General features: G+C 35.8%; 1 protein-coding gene across 3 annotated transcripts in view; it reads right to left on the reverse strand.

The window, feature by feature from the left end:
• Window positions 1-18491, reverse strand: part of LOC137396272 (protein mono-ADP-ribosyltransferase PARP12-like) — a 33848-nt gene that overhangs the window by 1859 nt on the left and 13498 nt on the right. For all 3 annotated transcript variants that reach the window (XR_010978517.1, XR_010978515.1, XM_068082466.1), the window contains 3 exons: window positions 15239-15324; window positions 13201-13361; window positions 5413-5608 (listed from right to left, as the gene is read on the reverse strand). Coding sequence is in view for 1 of the 3 variants with exons in the window: in XM_068082466.1 (XP_067938567.1) it covers window positions 5413-5608; window positions 13201-13361; window positions 15239-15324 (443 nt within the window). In the remaining 2 variants the exon portion in view is untranslated. The remainder of the gene's footprint in view (window positions 1-5412; window positions 5609-13200; window positions 13362-15238; window positions 15325-18491) is intronic.

An 18491-nucleotide genomic window follows, 5' to 3' on the forward strand; every position in this document is an offset into this window, starting at 1 on the left:
TCTGGTTCAACGCCAGACGTTTCACTCGCACTATCTCAATTCAATTCAGTCCGGTGATCTTGTGTTTTCACTTCCAATCGTCCCCACATGGTTTTGACCTGAAAATTTTTTCTTTACCTCCAAATCAGTCAATGTCTTCTTCTAAACAAATTTTTTTGCAGAGCTCAAACAAACACATGCATTTATGATGAATAGCTTTCTATAACGAAAGTTCAAATTTTTGTTATTTGTGCTATTTGCACATGCGTAGGAGGCATTATCTATAGCCTCAAAATGATAGTACAAAGCATATAATAATTGCTCAAAATAATAGTTATAAGTTATAATGCTATTTTTTGAACAAATAAAATTATTTCAACAAGGTCTGTAAAAGACTGAATTCTGTCATGATTTTTTGAGACCAGTAAACTTATACCATGCTCTTATCACAACAGTCAGGTTTAGTGGGTAAAGGGTTAACAAAACAAAGTAAATTGTAGTAACACAAACATATGACTAGCAAAATTGAATAAACGTATATGTGGTGGAGACCAACTAAACAATTGGTCATATTCTGTGACTCTGTGAAAAGGAAGAAGACCTGGTTTTGAAAAAAATTGAGCCCTATCCTTCTTGAGAAACTCAGGCTTGACTGATGGCTTACAAACATGCTTGGTGTGCAGACACAAACGCGGAATGCACAGACCATTTCAAAGTTTTCTACTGCACTGGTGCTAGGATACAAAATAATTCAACGCTCCTTTCTAATTGGTACAAAGAAAATGCAGTAGGCGACATAAGCTATCTTAAAAAAGCACAAACTACGCTCAGTGTGTTGATACAGTTTAGACAGACCTTCTTGTGAATCTTGCGTCATGTTGTCTGCCAAACCCCAACAAAAACAACATGTTCTGCCACTCTGACTCGATGGGCTTCTGACTGCCTCATTGCAGTCAGAAGCCTGTTGAGTCACTTTAAACTCAGATTACTATGTATCTGGGTTTAAAGTGGCAGCAGAGAAAAAACGCGTGAAGAGCAGTTGCGCTTCAGCGTCTTCAATGCTGATGATCAGAGCAATGGTGAAATAACTCATTTTGATGAGTCAGAACAAGATGTCAACAAAACCAGCTAAAATAAATTTGAGCTCTTTGATAAAGTTGATGGAAAGATGATAATCTATAAAAATTGTAATAATTTAATGTTGGTATATTTTGCGGATAGGAAAGGGTAGTTATTGATACAAAGCTATGTTGAGTTGAAGTTTTTCCATGCTTGTCAAAGATAATCGGGCAAAATCCCTTCACCAAAAAACGAAGATAAGACCTTTATAAAAACACACCACCGTAAACTGAAAAGGTTTAACTCGGTCAGCAATTATCAGACTGTATATCTGGCAACATGTGATTTCTTGGCTGAACCAAGAAACCGCTTAAAGTTACAACAGCGTAACGAAAATTGTAAAAAACTCTCAACACTAAAAAAGGCTGAGCTGTATGATCAACCCCAACACGCTGAGCCTCGCTACCAAAACTATCCTGAAAGTAAGGCCGATAAAACCACGCACCCATTTGAAACCCAAGCAAGACAATGCAGCTGAGAAGTACAAAGCACTAATTTGTGTTGCGAACACAAAACATAGCTTGGCCTTAACTCTTTTACAGTTCTATGTGAGTTGATGCTAAATAAATGACCGACTGCCTTGGACGCTCTTTTTGGAAGTTTATTGTTTTATATGTGGGATTGATTCGTGACAACATCTGACAATATTCGGTATTGCTATGGTACTGCTATGGTCTGCCATTAATAGAGACGTTCAAATATTTTTTAAGTCAGGTTTTTGTGTGAAGCAATTAATGCATGTAATCTTTGATCAGCAAATTACAAATCTACATGTATATTTTCTTTTCTAATTCTCAAATCTTTTAGTTGTAATATGGTTTTCACCCTCACAACCCATGTTAAAAACAAAATTGTATTAGTTGATAACATTATTATACATGTAGTCAATTCAGAGTTAGACTTGAATAAATATTCAGTTAATAAAAGCTTTGTAGCAATAATAACTTTACATAGCTTCATAAAGGCATAATATATAGCTATATTAATTTTTTGCTCAATTATATTTGTTAACATGTCACAAACATGATATTTGCAACAAAAAAGCTTTAGACAAAGCATGAACTTAAAAAAGATCCAAAAGTAAAATGCTACATAGTTTATAATTAGCAAAATGGCTGGCGGTAGGTCGAAAACTAAATACATGTTCATGTATGTACACATAAATTAGTAAAAGATTTAAATCTAAAGGAAAAGACGTTCACACCTTGAACAGCAAATCAAAGTGACACATTTTTACATAAAACCGACATGAGCAAGATTTTCTATACGAGCTATTTCAAGATCCTCAATCTGTTATGGAAATAGAATGTCTAAGGAAGTTTTTTGACATATAAAAGTAGAGTTATGGCCACTATTAAACTGACATCGGTAAATGGTAACACACAACATATATTTGACCAACATCTAGAGCAACAGTCAAGTCAATCTTGAATCAACCAATGCACTCGTCCAAATGCAAGCCCTTTCAAAATTCTTTGATGATGATAATCCATTGGAAGAAAAATAATTTGACAAAGAGAACCACTTTAAAAATCATATGCCCAAAAAAGAGAAGTCATCCAGGGATGCAAGCTAAGCAAGGTGAGCTCAACAATTCTTGAGATAAAGTTCTGAGCCGGCTGGAGCCTTTAGAGCATGCATGGGCAACCTTTGTGCACATGTGGGCCAGATTATGTTTTCTAAGACTGGCCATGGGCCAGGAATCCTAATTATAGACTTGCAATATATGTATACATATATACTTATAATTTCATATATACTATGCAGATAAACATATATTAAACTACTGATTTTTTTATTCATTTGTCTAATACTTTACATAGAAAGGGTAAGGAAACAAAAATTGTAAAAGTTAAAAATATTTATTAAAAACAATTTATGGAAACACAGTTTATTAATCTTATAATTACAAATGAGAAAAAAATATTGAATCACATAGTTTATTAATCTTGTAATTACGAGTGGGAAAAATTGTAACAAAACATTATTCTAATGGGAAATTTGGGCTTGGTATTTCTTCACCAGTGCCTCAATGTTTGGTGAAATGCTGGAGGCGGCTACTCTAAGGTTATTTTCAAGGTGATTATCTGTCAGCCTTGTTTTTGTGTTTGATTTTGCGTGTTTCATTTTCGTAAACAGCTGCTCACATACGTAAGTACTCCAAAATAGTGAAATTTTCTTTCTTGCAAAGTCTGTGATCCTGGGGAAAGCTTCTTTACATAGATTTTTATGAAATTCCAGTAACGAATAATCTCTCATTCCTCGTCTTAAGTCTTCATTTCCTTGGAGTTCAATCAATTCCATCCGCAATTCTTCGGAAGCCTCTTCAACATTGACATCAAATGGTGAAGAGAAAATACGTAGATTAGCTTCTTGTGATTTGAAATCTTGAAATCTACTAATGAATTCTTTGTGAATTAATACAAGCTCAACGGCGTAGGAAGTACAGTCTGCTTTGCAATGATTTGCCAATGTAGGAAAATGGAAAGTATTACCACTTCTCAGCTGTTTTTCCCACAGTTGAATTTTGTTTTGAAATGTCCTAATATGACTGTACAACTGATGAACAGTCGTCAACATAAATTGGTCCTTTCCTTGCAGTTTTGAATTACAGTAGTAAACCAGATCTCCATGTTCTGCCTCGATATCTTCAAGGAATTCTTTAAACTGGCGGTGGTTTAATGCTTGAGATTTTATAAAATTGATACTCGAAACTACTTTAGACATGGCGTGCTCAAATTTGAGAAACTTGGACCACAAATTCTCTTGGTGAATTATGCAGTGAAACACATAAAAATCATTTGTGTCTGTGTTCATAGAAGTTAACTCCGTCTTAATTTTAGAAGTTAAGCCAACTTTACTACCAACCATTGCTGGTGCACCATCTGTTGATATACCATGAAGTTTATCAAAATGAAGATTAAATTTAGCCATTAATATTTTCAGTTCTTGGAAAATATCCTCTCCGGTAGTAGTGTCTTTCATTGCTTGAAGACCAAGCATATCTTCTGTCATATTGAAATCGGCATCAACTCCACGTACAAAAACTGCAAGTTGGGCTATATTTGCCACGTCAGTACTTTCATCAATAGCAAAGGAAAAATACAGTGTGGGCTAACTCAAGCATTAGCTTGAGTTAGCCCACACTGGTTGTCATGTCTCTCTCGTCAGCAAGAACACAAAAATAGAGAAGCCAGCCATCGCTGGATGACAGGCTGCCATCAATTTACTATTACCACACTTCCCATGAGTAGATGAATCAGCTGCTAAAAATACCGCGATGAAAACAGAGTATTTAATTTTCCAAGACTCGCAGAGCAAGGTAGTAGTTGCACTAAAAGTGCCCAGATATGAAAGCACAACACTGACACGTGTATCTTCTGTGGTTACGTGACTAGCATTAAGAAGAGCTGAAAACAAACCATTTACCATTTGCATATGGCAGCATGTGACAGAGTGTGTCAAAAAGATCTGGTTATCCTGCAAAAGGGGTGCAGAAAGATGGCCAATGCAGAGTCATAATATACCGTGAAGACCATTTCGATTAGGTCTATTTTCTTTAAAATTCAAAGTTGGCTTTGGGCTTCTCCATGAAGCTGTGAACCCCTTTTTAGCCATAATCAGCAAAGTTTAAAAATATCAGCCAGTCCAGCTAGTTAGGGATGGAAGACAGAAGTTCATGGATATGAGGGCCAAAAAGTTCCTCTTGGGGGTAGTTAGCACCAAGCTTACCGCTTGGTGCTAAGCTTGCCATTCGGTGCTGAACTGCCAACAATTTGTTTGATTTTTAATATATTTTGAAAACCAGAAAATGTTTTTTAAATAATTAAAAATGTTGCGAAATTTTGAAAAGGGTTAGAAATGAGATTTTAAACACGTTTATGCTTGTGACTAAAAATAGAAACACAATTTTAAAAAGGCCATCTTCCTATTTTAGATGACTACGTATTAGGTTGCTGACATAATTATTAGCATGGCTATAAAATACAGTTTTAAAGTTTTACTGATCACTTGTTGTAGTTTGCAACTGGAAAAGAGAACTGAAAGAATAGCCAAAAACAATCATTCTGAAAAACCTTTTACCAAGCATAAATTTAATGACCATGCCTTTTTAGGATGAAGATAATTGATGAGTAAAGCCTGGTTTGAAAGTTTCTATAATTGTGCCATTAAATTCCAAAGCACAATCAGTATTTTACTATATTTCCAAATCTTTTTTGTTTTTTTTTGTGTGCGGTTTAACTTAGTAGCGCGATTCCAAACAATATTGCTGATAATTTAAAGAATTAACATATAGGAAGCATATAATCTTACCATTTTGAACACCAGCAAACGAGCGGTTGAATCGAGTGGAGCAAATCTTGCTAACTACGTCTTCAAAGCATCCATGGTATAGTGTTTTTTCTATTTCCCCACCATCTCCTCCTAGAATTGCTTGACAATCTCTTCTCACCTTTCTTCTCTGAGCGACATATTGTAGCCATAACTGTCTGTTTTGTACTCTGATTATCTAATAAAACCGTTTTCTAATATTAAATGACAGCCTATATATAAAGGGAAAACCAAAATATCAATAATTCAGTCAACTTTTTTAAATTTTCTCACAAGACTCGTTTTATTTACACTGCATTTGTGGCATTGTTTAAAAATATTACATAAATAGAAACAAGTAAACTCATATCTTATAAGGTCATTTTTCCATCTATCATAAGTTTCTAGTTTTTAGTTTCTTTGACCAAGGTAGGTGGTCAAAAGTATTTTAGAGGCATGGCGAAGAGTTGTACAATCATACTTTTTCATACTTCAGCTAACCGCTACAACTGCTATTACAAATATGTGTGTGAAGAGATCTTACTAGTGCAGATTATTAAATAAATTTATTTATTTTACTTTAGTTTTGATTTTGTTCGTCTTTAAAAATACTTCTTTACCAGTTAACAAATCAAAACTTGATCAACAACAAAAAAATTCCAGTTCAGCATATGCATATTTTGCTACCATGAATAATAGCCATACAAATATAAGCAACACGGAATAATGCTTGTCTTTCTCTTATTTTCGTTCTTTTTATTATACTTTTTGGTTTGAAACTTTATGGTTTATTCTCGTGGTTTGGTCTTTTCAGTTCTTGTCAAGGCAACCTGAGCTGGTCCAAAAGATTAGTCCAACTCATGACTAGCCAGCTTCAAACACACACTATTTTTTTGGAAACTCAATTCCACAACTCAAACTTCAGTGCTAGAGTCAGCTGTTGCCAAAACCTGTGTGAATGCACTCCATACTAAAAAAGTGGACAGCCTGTTGCCCTCATTTTTGTTGACAATTTCGGGTGAATCATGAACAGCGATGCGGTGTACCATTTCGGCAGTATCCTTTTGTGTCTGGCATTTTGAATTAGCTGTCTGGTCTTCTATCTTTTTTTTTCTTTTAATGACTAGCTAAGAGGCTAGTTCTAACCAATTTAGCAAGTTTTTCAAAGTCTGAATTTTTTAAAGGATTTTTTTTGGTGAACATGGTCATGGAACTCAATTCGCTGGTTTTCCGGGTCGAACTAGCTGAGTTTTTGGGCAAGTCAACCAATCGCCTTGCCAAGTTAGCTAGTGTTGTCTGATTGTTTGTCTGTTGCCTGTGTGTAGGCAGTCTCTTTTATGTTTAGACCAACTCTGCCTAAACTCTATGCTATTGTCTAGTCTGAATTGATTCTATTTCACTAAGTTTGATGTGGGAGAACTTAATTCAGTTTGAGGGTCCCAACCTTGCTTGGCTAAAAACTAGTCAAACTCAATCAGGTCTGTCAGGTAGTCAGTTCGCTCCTATATTTTAGCTCAGCACTTGCCCGGCTGTTGCAGGTTCCTTAGCTTCAGTGAGATGCCTCAATCTTCAAGAACAAGCAAATAAAGCAAATGCAGTATTAAATGTGGCCTGCTTCTTTTGTTACTCACGGCAAAGTGACAAATGCCAGATAGTTTTTCTTGTGATCCAGGATGGCATCCATTTTTTCTAATTTCTGGGCTAAGAGGCAAACAAATTGCCTCCGTATTTCTGTGGTCATCTCTAAAGACGAGAAAAGTTGCGCTTAGGTATCCTCTAGTCTTTGTACCTTTGTTAAGGCTGCCCATATCAACTGAGGAAGCTCGATGTTATTCTGGGCTGGGTCGGTCCAAATCACAGATAACAGGCAAGTGTAGTTTTAATTAAATTTGAACAGCCTTATCATTATAGAACCTGTAGCGTATCACTCTGCCATAATTTACCGTTGTTGAGCGAGTTACAGGCCCACTCTCTGTACCAAGCCGACCTTTTTGTAGCTTTGGCCAATTTTGGGTTACGCCGTACTGGCTCAGCTAGAACTATGATGAGCTGGTCACTTCCATGGTTGAATAAGACAACAGCCTACTAGCTTATTTTTCTTCTTTGTGATCTCCATCAGACAGCTTGGTGAATACCACCACTTGAGTAACCTTTCATGCTGCTCCCATTTTCTTTGCTGCTTTTTCCTGATGAGGTAGCCAAGCCCCCTTTTATATCCTTTTTTAAATTTTAAGATAGGCGGTACCTAGTTTAACCTTTCCAAACAGGCATGGTAGAGTTTCCACAACTTTACACTGTGCATCAAAAATTGGCTGTGCTGCTTGTGAAAGCTCATGTATGTAAGTATAATCAACGTTAATCAACATATAATCAAAAGTTTTAGGCAGTTCTCGCTTTTTTCAAAGTTTGTTGGGTAGCCAAACCAATCACAAGAGGCAGGTACAGTGGTGACTTCTTTACCATTTTTTGCCAGATTTATGCACATGTCAAAGCGATAAATGTGCAATCTTTATACGCCGTTCCATTTTTCCTGCAACTAGATAACATGTCCTTGAGCCCGTAAGAACTTGGTGAAAACGAAACACTTCAACTAGTCTCGCAGCATTAGCCTAGCATAAGCATGTTTGCGGTTTCTCCAGTTGTTGGGTGTGGTGAACCTGGGTATGCTCTTATGAGCTAAAAAAAAGATTAGATACACTCATCTTGTTATCTGAATAGCAACAGCGTTCGAAGTGAGTATCCTAGTCATTGATGGTTTTTACCACCGATGACTGGGAGACTCACCTTTGGTTTTGTTTTGATTTTGGTTATTATCTGTCTTTTTCAATTGTCAGATCTGGAGGAGTTTGGGAATTAGCTAACTTTGATCAGTTGTAAGTTAGTTGGGCAGCTCTAAGCAGCAAAGCATCATTTTCTCTAATGTGTTGGCCATCATTGGTTTTGCAATAACCGGCAGGGCTGGGGCATCAAGCTATCGGATAAAGCGATAGGTAAGCTAGCCCATTCAATACCTGCTGAAATGGTAGCGAGTATGTTGATTGAGTTTTTGACTAATTTTTGCCAGTAGTGATCAGGATACAATTTTTGCTCTATGATGGCCATCTTGGTTTAGCTGCATGCCGCAACATGGGGTTTTGCATAGCTCTTTACTAGCCGTCTAACGCTTGCTGTCAGCCTGGCCTAGTACCAAGCCGGTCTGAGACGGTTTGCCATTTTTTCAAATAGAAAGCATAGGCTAAAGGAGTTTTTGCCATATTTTAAAGTCTTGCAAGCCTATTGTCCCTATACACACAACCGACCAGTGCTACTTATAGTTAATCTGGTTGGATCACCAAAGGTACTTCTATGTTCTAGTAAACTTCTAGCTCCTTGTGTCCTGCTCTATTTGTTTGATTGCACAAGTTACTTTCTTTATGTTCTTTTCATTTATTCGCAACCTCTAGCTGAGCAATTTCGCTGTTTTAGCTAACGTTTTTGATCATCACCTGGTTCAGGTTTGTGTTGTAGCAAAAACTATTGCGGATTCAATTAGGGTACTTCCTAGAGTATTCCAGCATTATTTTTACATCCTTTAAGGTTGACTTGCAACAAAATTCACATTACAGTTATTTGGTATCAAAAGATTCACCATGTCTCACTCTGTTGTGTTGTAGGTGTCAAATACGTGGAAATGTGATTACCAGCTCTTAAAAGCTCAAAAACGAAAAGCCGCCATAGATTGGAATCTGTTTATTTATCTGACGTAGTCATTCCAGTTTGGTTATCGTCTTGTCACGAATGTTTTCACATGAATTGAAAGGCTAATAAAAAGCTCAATATAAAACTTACCGTAGCACTAGTTTATGACAAACACTTAACGTTTTACCGAAGACCCCGTATCAAATATAGATGCTCGCTACTTTACAGTTTTCTTTCGGCATTATTCAATCGTAATCAAGTCGTATTTTTATTATTATTCAAGTCGTAATCTGATCACGTGACCCAATACTTTGAAAATAATTTCTGGAGCTCTTTTCGATTATCACAGGTAACCAACAGGCTCGTCATGATTATCAGACAATGATATATACTCCTTCGAGCTAAGGTTGAAAAGTTGAACGATTTTTTACGGTAAGTTATAAGATATCAGTGCTAAAAGTGACAGCATTGCAATGACGATAAAACAGACGCGTAAAAACAATAGACATGGTGTTATTGAATGCGTGAAGTATATTTGTGAAAATATTTCGAGCAATGAGGTTGCATGAAAGTGTAAACAGAAACCATTCTGTAACAACCACGTCCCATTTGAGCCGTTTTGGAAAGCGAATCCAAACTACGGCGGTCTCGTGTGGCTGCGATTAACTGTTCATTTTTGGGCTTTTAAAAGTTTGTAATTACATTTCCATATATTTTGCACCTACAACACAACAGAGTAAGACATGGTGAATCTTATGATACCAAATAACTGTAATGTGAATTTTGTTGCAAGTCAACCTTTAAAATAACATGCTATAAATCTGCATATTTATTTATATTTATCTGCATTTTATATTTATTTATTTATATTTATTATTTTTACATTTTTAAAATAGGAGTCAAATCCGAGCAAGTAACTAGAACTTGAGACTAAACCCGCTACTTTCAAGCTGCTAGACACTTCTGGATAGCTGCTCACTAATTGCGTTGCCATGTCTGTGTGTTTATGTCCTGCCTTGTTGCTTTCTGATAACTCTCTCTGTGTGGACCCTCTGTTTCTTAGTTTAATTAATTGGCACTGATGATTTTTTTGTACGACTTCACACATACTCTTATGCATTTCAACGCTTTTGGCCAGTCTAGTGTTCTAAAGTGTATCATAAGCTGACTGGATTCTCTATCCATTGAATGACTTGCGTAAATTTTTCTTTTTTTCGTGAAGTTCATTCCCATTCAGATTTGGCATGAGTTCTTTAATGACTTTAATAATAATTGGTGATGAGAATTAATATTTGATATGCAGTAAATTTCCTTCAGATGTAAACATGTGTTGCTGGAGTATGTGATCACTTCTTTTCCTCTTCTTGCAACTAGAACACTACCAACCGAGACCATGTTCTCTTGCATTTGTGTATAGAATGTACTAAACTTGGAGGTTTCTGTAACCTAGGAAAGGTGTAGTCGTGAAGTTACTTTTAAGATGCCCGAAGGTCAGTGGTTCTTCCTTTGATCTATCAATATGACTCAATTTTTACCATCCAATTGTGTAAGGGTCAAGTCAGTGAGGCACAGAGGACGGGGTCTATTGTCAACAGTAGCTAATAGTGTTCTACAATCCTTGCGAGTCTTTGATTACCTGGAAAGCCAGCGACACTTTCTCTACATTTAATTTAGCTAGGTCAGTCAAAATTCAATTTTGCTGCTGATTTTGAACTCTGCATTAGAGAAACTTGCATTTATATCAATTTAGTTTCATTGCTACACACTTTTGATACATTCTAGAGTACATTTCACTGAATAAAGTGTAGTTAAATTCCTACTTTTGTGCAATCAAATTGGTATCGTTTAGATATTTTAGAAGAAACCATCAGAACAAACTTTACAGGAGTCCTCCCCATGAGTTGCTGAACTCTGCTGAAGCAAGTCAAGTCTAACAACAGCACTCACCTTTTTCATAGAACAAAGTGACTAAAGAAATGATTGATTCTAAACTTTTTTATTTATGACCACCTTCAGCATTTGAGTCTGATAAAGTATGGCTGCCAGAAAGAAACATCTACATGTAAGTTGTCATTCATCCAGATAAGTGAGTGGGTAATATCATTTGTAGGCACTAGTCATTAATATCAAAAAGCTACTCCCCTCTTTCTCTGGACCAACACTGATAGTAAACTCTATACTGTTTTCACCAACTAAATGACTTTTTTTAGGAGGTTACATGACTGTTGCTTGAACTCCTCCTTCTTTTGAAGCACCAGTCAATGTGGAGGTTGTCAAATGAGCCGCACTTTAAACAATACTTCTATGACCAAGAGTACTTCTGCTTTGAGAGAACTACACTTCTCTATTGGCTGTGTAGACAAAGTGCCTTTTATTAGCTTGCGAAGTTGCGAAGAACATTGACCAAGTTTAACTAAGTTTTGAAATACGAGGCTAGTCAGAGACATAATATTACTGATGAGTCTTAACTGCCAACTTCCGAAGACTGGTCACATAGCTCTTTCATATAATTAATGTACGCAAGGTCAGCTCAACTACAGCTTAGTCAAAGGAACCAGACGGTTACTGAGACATCCTCTGGAAGAAAACAAAAGCTTCATTGAGATCTTGCAAGACCACCCAGAAGACAGCCAAGAAATTACGTCCAGCAACTTCCTCAAAATGACATAGATAAAGTTATCAGTGGATGACCAAGGTCAATTTGTGTCCTTAAGCATTATTCAGGTAACAACTCTGAATACGAAAAGATTGGAACTGGCACGATAACAGGTACCTTGCCATAAACTTACAACCGCTGTATTTGAAACTTCCGGCAGCAACTCAAAAACACTTGCAGTATTATAGCTGGGTAGCCAGATCTTTAGGACTATATGTGATAAGCAGAGCAGTAGAAACATCAGGCCTTTTTGAAAGCTTGAGTGGCTGCTCAAAATTAATCGTTGCTTGTGGGCAGTGTGGAAACTTACCTTGAGGGAGTTTGTCATCTGAAGACAAATGCCTTGGCAATCGTCTAGAGTAGAAAATATAGCAGGCTGTCTCCACCTATGGTAATGTGGTGCTGGCCTGGCAGTACAACATACATGAGAGGCAAGCATATGTATAGTTGCACGGCATGCAAAATATTAAAAATGTCAGAATGGAGATGGCAGGCAAAACATATGATTGCTTGCCTGTCAGCGTGAGCACCAAAATCACAAATGACTCAGTTGTTTCCATTTACCCAACCAAGGCCATTGCTGGCAAGTTGATTGGTAACACTGCTGACAAGAAGCTGCCGACCAGAAAAGCAACCCACATGAAGTATGGCATTAGATGAATTTTATGTAGAATTCTTTAGCAGAGAAGACTTAGCTATTTTGAAAATGTGGTAACAGCCCCTAAGAAACATTCACACATGTATTATTTTGTACCGCTATAATATATATTGCATAAATATATTACGCGAAGCGACGGCCACTTAGTTTTTTAAAGTCACACAACATTGGGTACTATAATCGAGTGCTTAGATTCCAAAAAGATCAATTCACACTGACCTGATTATAAACTTAGTTTACTAAGGGCACCAAGAACTGAACTTCAAACAACTTCAGGCCGAATCAATAGAAAAAATATGGTCTTATTAGTGAGTAGTGAGGCGAAGTAGCTACTGGTTAAAACCTTAACAACTGTGATGAAAATCACCAAGTCGACAACCCCAAAGGTTGGTTAAGACAGGAAGTCTTGAGAGGAAATGATGTTGTGTTTTTCTGGATAACAAGCTGAACATAAAAGATATGAAAAGTGACGCGGAACTACATGTAATTACAAGTATTTGTTTAAAATAGCTTTTGCTTGGAATTTCTACTCTTAAGATGTTTGTTAGAAAATAACATATTTTTAAAAACAAATGTCAATTTAATTTAAGTTTTGTATACTTTTAGATTATATCTGTATGTAATTATTGGCAAAGCTGTTTTTCACTAATAAACATGATTATTTTCAACATTTTAGTCTTGCACGGGCCAAAACTCCAGTGCTGGTGAGTCTTGTTTCAATATTTCCGAAATGTGCACTAAATAAGCTTACATTAAAACTCTTTGGAAAAAGCTATCTGTGACACTTTAATGAACTCACTATTGGCTTGCGAATGTAAGCTATAGGATCTTCGGGCATTCCTCTGACATAATTCTCCCAAACGGTTCTGAACTCAACAGAATTAGGCTCCACACAGGGAAATATATCTCCACTTAAAACCTTATTTAGGTCCCAAGTTCTTGGCACTCCAGATCGCAGATCTGTAAATTCATATTCAGCAATAACTGAAAAGCTGTTTTCTTTTTCAAAAGTGTATTTAAAAAAACTTTGATTAACTCTGTATGTAACAGTGAAAGGGAATGATATTTTAAAACAAAAAGTACTAATTTTGACTCCGAACTAGCAGGCTGCAAATTAACATTTGCTTTATATCTGTAACTGAGGTCTTATGAGAATATGAAAGTTTTTTCATCAAAAGCTTATTTGGAAAACCATTAAAAAACTGCTACAGCTCTTTCATTTAGAAGTAATTTATCTGATTATATATATCTAGAATCACATAACCCTCCCTCAAAGTATAATGATAATAATAATGATAATAGATTCTGTGAAACCTAAATATTACTTAAAAGACTATCAGATGAGAAAATGAATTGAAAAAAACAATAAAAATTGATCATTGCGCATGAAACATATATCTCAGATTTGCTACTGTTTTATTAGAAAGACTAACTTCCACTATTATCAGCAGTTTTAGATGGTAGCTAATTAGTTGGATCTTAAAGTCAGACTCCAACACTACAGTTTATGACTTATGTTGTTCTATACTCTCACTCTCACTTTACCATTAATTTCCATCTCAAAGTTATTGATAAATTTAGTTTTTCAACTACATGTATCACCTAGAAAGTTTTAGATACCTTCTTGCTCATAAATATATGCCAAAAAAGTAGGTCATGTTCTGTAAAAGTATTACTTCTAGTTTTTGGCCATAATCTACTAAGCAAATAGGAGATGGCTTTCAAAAACTTTTTTACACTTGCCAATATCTACATACTCAGAAACTGCACAGCTAACTTAGATATACCTTTTATTCAAAAAATCAATCCTTCGTTTTTTCGTGACGTCATTTTATTGTTGTCGTCAATCTTTATAGACAATTTTATTGTTAAAAACATAAGCTTTTGCAATGAAATTTTTGAAAACGATGCTTTTGTTTGCAGTTTTTCATTATAGTATCAAAAATAACACCAAAAAGTAAAAATAAATAAAAGAAAAACGACCGTTTTCTACAAATATGGCAGCTTTTTCGTGAACGAGCGCATGTGCAAACGACTTGATGACATCAAAAAATACTAACGGAATCTGATCCATTAAAAGTTTTAGCAAAACTAGAGAGTTTCAAATGATAGAACACAACAGTTATCTGTGTTGTTAACTAACAATTTTGCTGTTTATGCTACATGAAAAGAAATAAATACTCCGACAAATAATAATACATAAAATTTAATTGTTAAAACCTGTGTTTACTTAAAGTGTAAATACCAATGCTAAAAAATAATTAGAAAGTGTTTTTGCAGATAATTTTGTGTCACGACAATAGTATAGTTGCTAGTATAGTATAGACACTAGTATAGTTGCTAGTATTTTTAACGAATAAAATGGTGCAAAACATAATTTTAAAGGCTTTTAGCTGTTTAATCTTATTAAAAATTAAAATGCCTACTTCTATAACATATTTCCCATTGATATTTGCTCAAAAAATATACCATATAACATATGTAGATGGAAATCGGTACAATCTACGACATTGTAAGTAAAAAAATTGTTTAAATTGATCTGTGTACTAATAGTTTCAAAATATGTTATATGGATCTAACTGTTTAGTTGTTGACAATTTACATGAAGGTAAACGTCCTACAGACCAACATCAGCTCCAATTGTTTATGATTATCTAGACACTTCCATTACCAAAGCTATTTTTCCAGGTGTTTCTGCATGGTAACTTATTGTACAGCTGTGTACTTACAAACTGGGCTTGGCTTAATGAGGTGAGTCTAGTATTGTGCAAATACTTTTCAAAAAAATATTTTTAAATGGCTATTTTCAAATGTTCAAGTTAAATGATGAATATTACCTCTTATGTTGGAAATAATAGCATTGTTAGTATTTGATTCTTGTTCTTGCTTTTGAGTGTTTCTATAGCTACCTCCTGCGGCCATGCTTAAAGAGAGCAAAACAATGTATTTTAATGTGACAGTGGTTGCCTTATATTGAGTGATGATGTAAGCAATTTATGCTAGTGTAAATAGTTTTGTGAATAATTCTAATATGCTGACAAAATGAGACTGATAGTTGCAAAAAAATCAAAAAGGAAATATGAGCAAAGCTCCGATGCACAATTAAAATAAACCCTATATATAAACACCTGTCTGGTCAGTCATCAGGTTGCTAATAGGATGATTGACAGGAGACGTCACAAATAGTAGGCATTTTCTATTATTGTAATTACTAAAATAGTCTAAACACTGTGATATTTTTGTAGTTATAGTTATCTGCTGTTTTCACAAATATTTGCTTTTGAAACAGTGCTCACTCAAAAAGTTTGAAGCAAAGGATGGCAGAAAGAAGAAGTAGCTATTAGTAGTTTTTTACTATTTTGGGCGGTTTGATGACAAAATGAGACAGATATTTTCGAAAAATCAAAAAGGGAATATGGGCAAAGCTCCGATGCAAAATGGCGATAAACACTTTATATAAACACCTGTCTGGTCAATCATCAGGCTGAGGCTAGAATGATTGACAGGAGACGCTGTGAAACTGCATGACTACATACACTAAATGAATGTCTGGTGTTGAGTAATAAAAGTAGATCAGGTATTTATATTTTTGGGCCTTATTTCTATTTAACATATGACTATATTTACCATTCAAACTTTCAATCGCATGAAAAATGTTTTGCGAAGTTCAAATAATTACAGGAAAAATGAAAAATTGTATTTGGTTTCAACTTTTTTAAACAACGCTAACTTTTAAATTTCATTTCATAAAAAATGTTTTGTTTAAATGAATTAGGATGGAAATTAAAACAACTGTAAAGGTGTTTAAATGCACATGTGTAATAATTAGCAGGTAATTGTTAAATAAAGTATGTTTCGCTGCAATTAAAATGCAAGTTTATTTGATAAATACCTACAATTATATTATTTCAAATTGTTTTAGTGTCGACATCGTAATACAAAAATACTGCATAAAATAGTATAAAAGCTCACAGTAATTATCTACTGTAATACAAACACCTTGTGGTAATAAAGCATGAAAATAGTTTTTAACAAGCTGTAAATAATAGAGATAGTAATAAAAACAATGTGTTAAGTTTGGTTACTATAGTCACCTATAGCACCTCTAGAGTATTTAACGGCTCTGACCCACAAGAAAACGTAACATTACAATGATACAGATGAGACAGATGATGAGAAATGCCTGGACCTTGCTGACTCGGTGAGTGTTCGTGCTTCTGAAAGAAAACAACTCTTGATTAGTATCAAATTGTTAAAACTCAGATTCTTTGGAGTGAGCCCAGACTGACTGCCATCATACCTTTAAGCACAAAAAACTAGGACCAATAGCCAGTCAAGTTTGAATAAAACTTACAGCGGCACTTGAAACTCATGAAACCGTGACTGGCTGAAAAAGGAGGAAAAAAGCAAAGCACTTTGCCCGACTCAAGACTTTCAGACCAGAAAAAAGACCAAACCGAGAAAGCTAGCCCCCACTGGGCTGCAGGCTGTCATCATGTAACCCTTACCACAATTCACATTAGTAAACGAATTATCTGCTAAGAAGTGAACAGAACATGTGAGAACATGGTGTTTCTTTTTCAAAGCTATATGGAAAAAGGTAACAGCTGCACTGGGGAACTCGCCAGTATGTGTTTCTACTGTGCCTACATTATCAGTGTCAAAAGAATCCAAGAACATATATCTTTGAAATTCACCCCTTTTATGTATTCCTGCACGAGGCAGCAAGTTTCAAAAGGTCAAACTATCATGCACAAGAAGTTGCCTCAAAATGGTCAACAGAGAGTCACAGTTTAACATGTGGAGAATGTCAATTTTTTCCTATTCTTTAAAGTTAAAAGCTTTCCAGGACCTCTATACTGTTGCGCACCCTTCCCCATTTTCTGATCAGAACTTGCAAGATCTGAAAAAAGTCAATTCACATGGCCAATTAGGAAGGAAATGACGAATTACTCAACAAAGAAAAGAGCCAACAACCACCAGCCCAGCCACTGTAGGCACCCAAATTTAAAGGATGTCAACCACAGTAAGCTCAGTTGTTTCAGTCAGCTCACAACCAACAAGCTTCTATTAGGGGAACCTGTGATAGATGTGAGATGTTGGTAGTTGAGACCAGAGCTGGAAATGGCACACACTCGGTTGCCTAGTCAAATGACAAAAAAATGACTTGACCAAAAGACGAGAAACGTGAGCTAACGATTCTCAAAGGCTATAATTGACTTGAAAATTCTGACAAGACAAAAAAAAGATAAAGCTTTACTAAGTCAGTTGATTATACACTCACATTAAATGTATTTATTTGTATCCAGCAACGGATTTTGTATCCGTTTGTCTGAATAAAACCCAGTGGTTGTTCGACGTATATGTCCTTATCTATTGGAGCGTTTAAATAAGCACCTTTTACGTCCATTTGGTGTAGGAGTAATTTAATATTTGTGGCATACTGTAGTACAGTGCGGATAGATGTAAAACGAGTTGTAGGCGAGTACGTTTCGCCGTAGTCCGTGCCATATATTTGTGAAAAGCCTCGAGCTACATATCTGGCTTTGAATTGAACTTCGCACTCGTCTTCCCTTGTTTCAGTGTGTATACCCACTTGCCTTTCGTGTCAGATCGGTCTGCAGGTAATGATATGAGTTCATACGTGTCGTTCTCTACGAGAGAGTCCATTTCAACTTGCCATAGCCTTCTTCCAGTGTGTAGCTTCTGGAAAGTCGATGGCCTGTTCGTACGTCGATGGTATAGGTATGGGGTCTGAAGTGGTGATTTTGTAGCATATGTAGTCATTCAGGTATGAAAGTTTACGTGTAGAGCGTTTCTCGCCCTTTAATGGCGGTATAGGGTTTGCTGCATCGACATCAGGTATTGTTGGTTCGACGGCGTCTGGTATGATACGTATGTAACTATCAGTTTGGTCGGTTTGGTCATCTGACGAGTTAGTGTTGTTGTTCAGTAGGGCTACATTTGATGGAGTCGACGTGATTCGGAAATTACGCGAAGTAACGATGTTACTCATGATTTTGTTAAGTACATAATGTCCTTGACTACGCCGGTTTACCCCAAGGTAAATGCCGCGTTCACTGCGTGAAT

This window comes from Watersipora subatra, chromosome 5 (genome assembly GCF_963576615.1).
Source record: "Watersipora subatra chromosome 5, tzWatSuba1.1, whole genome shotgun sequence".
NCBI lineage: Eukaryota > Metazoa > Bryozoa > Gymnolaemata > Cheilostomatida > Watersiporidae > Watersipora > Watersipora subatra.